The following is a 4378-nucleotide window of genomic DNA, read 5'->3' as shown; positions in this document are numbered from 1 at the left end:
GCTTGCGTTGGCTCCTTAGCCTTGCCACGGTGGGGAGCTGCCTGCACAGCGCTCGTCTCGGCTGAGCTGCGACGGGCACGGTTGTCCCGGTTCTGGCAGCCACCTCCTCGGTGCAGGCTCTGACCCCCGAGGTCCCTCAGCACGTGCGGGCAGGCCAGGTGGCTCAGCTGCTCCGTCAACTCTTGCCTCATGCGAAAAACAAACATGATGCGACGTTCCTGTGTTTTGATAACGGCCAGCAGCTTTTTCAGCCAGGCAGCAGCCGAGACCAGCCTTCTGGAAAGATCAGTCTGAGCTGCCGGTAGGTGCTGTGTGAGCAGCGCAGCTCAGCAGAGCAGACTAGCAAGAGGTGGGTGCTGCGTGGCTCCAACGCCTCGTGCTTCGCCTCTCCCAGACCCTTCATGTCAAACCTGGCTTCTTTTGCCTGGTGGAAGGCACCCGTTTGCGCTGCAGCCGAGATCCTCCGGAAGGCTCTGCCTGCGGCACACTCTGCGGAGGAGCGTTCAACCTGGAGATCTCTTGAGGATTCTCCTTAACAATGATTGTTCAGTGCAAACTGTGTAGAGGGCAAAGACGAGCTGAACCGAGCCCGTCCCGCAGTTGCATGTTGAATTGCTGAGAAGCCTTGCCATTCCCAGTCCTCGCCCCACAGTATCTGGGGAACACCACCTCTTGCCACCGTTGCGGTGGGAAATTGCCTCTTCAGCTGCCTCAAGAGCAGATGTCGGTAGTGCTTTGGGCACTTTCTGATGCTGTTGGGGTTGTTAGTGTCCATCCATAACCCTCACGTTGTGGAGTACTGGATTTGTCTTGGATTCTCCTCCGACAGGTGCCTCTTGAGTGGTGTTACAGAGATCTTTGCTGCTCTCACTAGCTCGGGGAGCTCAGTAGAGGTGTCTGAAAGCTGGACTTTGGAACTGCATTGTGTCGGAGCCTGTTGACCCAATACAAATGTAGTTTTGCTTGGAAACAGAAGCGTTTCAGTCCTGCAGTGTCACGTCTGTTGTTCCCCCTCAGAAGGGGGGTCCTCTGCACTGCGGGTGCTCTCGTCCAGTGGGGAGCAGGGTCCTGAGAGGAGAGTGCATGAGCCCCCAGCCCACCGTTCCCCCTGCCACGGTGGTGGCTTGTCCGGGGCAGCACACCTCCTTACCCAGCTTACCCTGCTGCTGCTTTCTGCTGGGCAAGAGGCTGCAGTCAACAGCAATAAGGAGATTTAACGTGTTCTCCCTAAACACGAGTGTGTCCAGGGCTCGGAGGGTCGTGGTGAACTTGCATTTTCCTGGGCTTTCTACCCAGTTACAGAGGAGGACTTGCTAGTGTGTTAAACCTCAGCTCTCATGAGTTTAACTAAGGAGTTGATGTGACATGAAGTGACTCTGGTGATATGAAGTGGAAAAGCCTCTTCAGGAACTTGGCGGGGTCGGCAGGGCTCCGTTGGCGTGGCTGCCGGCAGCAGAGGCTGGCGTGGAGCGGGTCTGCTGAGGGAAGATCTGGTTGCTGTCCCTTCTCAGAGCACAGCACAAGGCTGAGCTTCCACTTTCTCTCCCTGTTCATTTTCCAGCTCTAATCAGTTCCTTTCTGCCTCCGCTTGCCCTTGGCGTTAAGAGCTCTTTGTTTGTCACCGTGTCTGAGCTCTCCTGGTTCCTGCAGTGACTTTTGTCAGGTCGGGAGAGCTGGGGCCCGTGACCCAGGCAGGCCCCAGCAGGCTTTGTAGTTGTGATGTGTGGTGGTAACCGAGTTCCCACCTCTAGGCTGGCAGAGAAGTACAAGGAGTGCCTGACCAGCAAGGAGAAGATCCTGAAGGAGATCGAGGTGAAGAAGGAGTATCTGAGCAGCCTCCAGCCTCGACTCAACAGCATCATGCAGGTACTTGAGCTCTGCAGGATGGGGAGAAGGCTTTGGGGCCGAGCTGAGGTCACGCTCCGAGGGCTGCGTTAGAGAGGTGCAAACGCCTGGGCTGATTCTGCTTTGGAGATATTTTGCTCCCAGGCAGTGTGGACGAGGGGTAGATCTGCCTCGTGCCAAGACTCCTCTGGAGTCTCCTTGTTTATGCGGCAATTCCCGCAGAACTGCGGATGGAGGAGTCATTAAATGGGCCTTTCCCTAGAGAGTAATACGCAGTTCCAGTCCCTTGTGATTGCCTTGGGAGGGAAAAACAGGAGAAGGAACTGGGTTATTTTCAGATCCAAAAGTTTTCCAGCAAAGGAGAGCTGCTAGCCCTTCCCTGGGGGCTCGCCGGGCCCGTGGCTGCATTTAACCCTGCACCGCAGTTGCTGTGCTGGTTTCCAGTCTCCCGCTTGCCAGCCTGGGGTGAAAGAGGGGGTGAGGAAGGCAAACTGTTCTGTTCCCAGTGATGAAGGTTAGCCCTCTTGTTCCCCCAGGCCTCCCTGCCTGTCCAGGAGTATCTCTTCATGCCTTTCGACCAGGCGCACAAGCAGTACGAGACAGCCCGACACCTCCCACCGCCTCTCTACGTCCTCTTTGTTCAAGCCAGTGCCTACGGTCAGGCCTGCGGTGAGCACCGAGGGGGGAGCGCGGTCCTCAGTGACACTGCGAGGGGCTGTCACCAGCCGGGGCTGGGTGGCAATGCTCCCCCCACGGGCCAGATTTCCCTCCTGCTTGCAGAAAGCACTGCTTTGGGGACGCTGTGGGAGGTCATTTCTGTCCCATCTGCTCTGCTGCCAGATTCTGCTGAGCCTGGAGCAGCGGGGTGGCCCCGGGGCCAGCACAATGAGGCAGCAGCTTTTGAAACCTTGTTTGCTCAGCTCCCTCAGCTGGAAGAACTGCTTGGGAAGCTTGCTTGCCACCTCTGCCCCTCCTTCTCAAGGTTGGCAGGGACGTCCCTGCAGCCTGCAAGCTGGCTCGATGCTGACATGGCCTCCCGAGAGCTGTCACTCTGTGGGGTGCGTGCTACGTTGTGCCACCCGTGGGTGGTGGTGACTCCAGAGCAGATGGTACCTCTGCCTACCCTCGCAGAGGCCCTTCCCGCAGCTCATCTGAAAGCCTTCATCCCCGAAGGCAGCTTTGCATTTCAAGGGGCTTTCTGAAGCCTCCCTGAGGCACGAGGGATTTCCCAGCAGGGCTCAGGATCCCCCTGGGCTGTCCGCATCTCCTGTGTGGAGAGGGCTGTAGCATAGCGTGACAGCTGCAATCCCACCCGCTCTGGGAGTGGGGCAGGTGGCAGAGGAGCGTGGATGTCCCACACTGTGGCACTGGGCCATGCCAGGTCCTTGCTAACGAGTACCTGCAGCCCTGATGACCCAACTCCTCACTCCCGGCTTGTGCCAGCCAGACCCCAACCCCTCTTGGCTCTTGATGAAGATTTGGCCTTTAGGGTTACCAGGGACAGTCCCTCAAAACCCAGCATTTTCCCTTCTCTGACCCCGTCCTACCCAGGAGATCCAGCCCTGCGGTGGCCCCACGGAGCCCTCTGGACAATTGCCTCTTCCCACTGACCCTTCGTTTGAGCTTCCTCTACCACGGAGCTTTCTGGGGCAGGGCTGCTTCTAGCTGCCTTTCCCATACAGAAGTGGGGTTCGTACTTAGTTTTCATGTCTCCTCTGTAGATAAGAAGCTTGTGGTGGCCATTGAAGGGAGCGTAGAGGAAGCCAAAGCCCTGTACAAGCCGCCTGAGGACTCGCAGGGTGAGTTGAGGTGGTGTTGCCACAGGCAGCCTGCCTGATGCTCTGTGCTGCAGGCAAAGGAGTCGGGTAGAGAAGCAGGTGGGTTCCGGGGTGGGTGCTGAAATGGCGCAGTGCCTGGTGTCTGCGCTGCTGGCCAAAATCCCTGGCAGCTGATCTCTGTCCCAGGCTCCTCCTTCCTGAGAGATGTTCACAGCCCCTCGTCTGTTGGAGTGACCTCTGGTACTGGGGACATGTTCCTGTGTGTCTGCATCCTGCTAGGGCCCTGCTTTTGGGGGACCGGCGATGTCTGGGGGAGCTGTGGTCTTGGAGAAAGGGCTGGTAGTCCTGCTGGCTGTGGGCAAACTGCTGAGCCCCAGACGGTCCCCACTTACACCCCTCTCTTTCTGCAGATGATGAAAGCGATTCTGACGCGGAGGAGGAGCAGACCACGGTAAGGGATAGCGCTGTCCCCTTCTGGGTCCTCTCCCAACACCGTATCATGTGGGCAAACCAATCTGTGCCTGCTAACTGGGAGGAGCTGGGCGTGAGTGGGGCTGGGAATGGGTCCCTGCGCGCTGTGAGAGCGTGTGTAGGTGCACTGACGTTAAATCCAGCCATTTCTTGGGAGGAGAGGGGTGCCATTTCCACTTTCTGTCCCAAATGCAGGAGAGCCAGGGTGCAAATCTTGCCGGCTCACGTCCCACTACACTCGCATCCCATCCGGCAGCGGCAGCTGCGTCGCAGCTCTCCGGCTG

The 4378-nt window shown here is 58.1% G+C and overlaps 1 protein-coding gene across 1 annotated transcript in view; it reads left to right on the top strand.

Moving 5' to 3' along the window:
* The window catches only part of THOC5 (THO complex 5), a gene marked incomplete at its 5' end in the record, with an annotated part of 14001 nt that overhangs the window by 4000 nt on the left and 5623 nt on the right, over positions 1 to 4378 (top strand). The window contains 4 exons of the mRNA XM_009588218.1: positions 1752 to 1866; positions 2382 to 2514; positions 3567 to 3644; positions 4034 to 4074. Of these exons, the coding sequence (XP_009586513.1) occupies positions 1752 to 1866; positions 2382 to 2514; positions 3567 to 3644; positions 4034 to 4074 (367 nt within the window). The remainder of the gene's footprint in view (positions 1 to 1751; positions 1867 to 2381; positions 2515 to 3566; positions 3645 to 4033; positions 4075 to 4378) is intronic.

Source organism: Fulmarus glacialis, unplaced genomic scaffold (assembly GCF_000690835.1).
Source record: "Fulmarus glacialis isolate BGI_N327 unplaced genomic scaffold, ASM69083v1 scaffold6082, whole genome shotgun sequence".
Taxonomy (NCBI): Eukaryota; Metazoa; Chordata; class Aves; order Procellariiformes; family Procellariidae; genus Fulmarus; species Fulmarus glacialis.
Note: the sequence above shows the minus strand (reverse complement) of the source record. Positions and strands in the feature narration are given on the sequence as shown.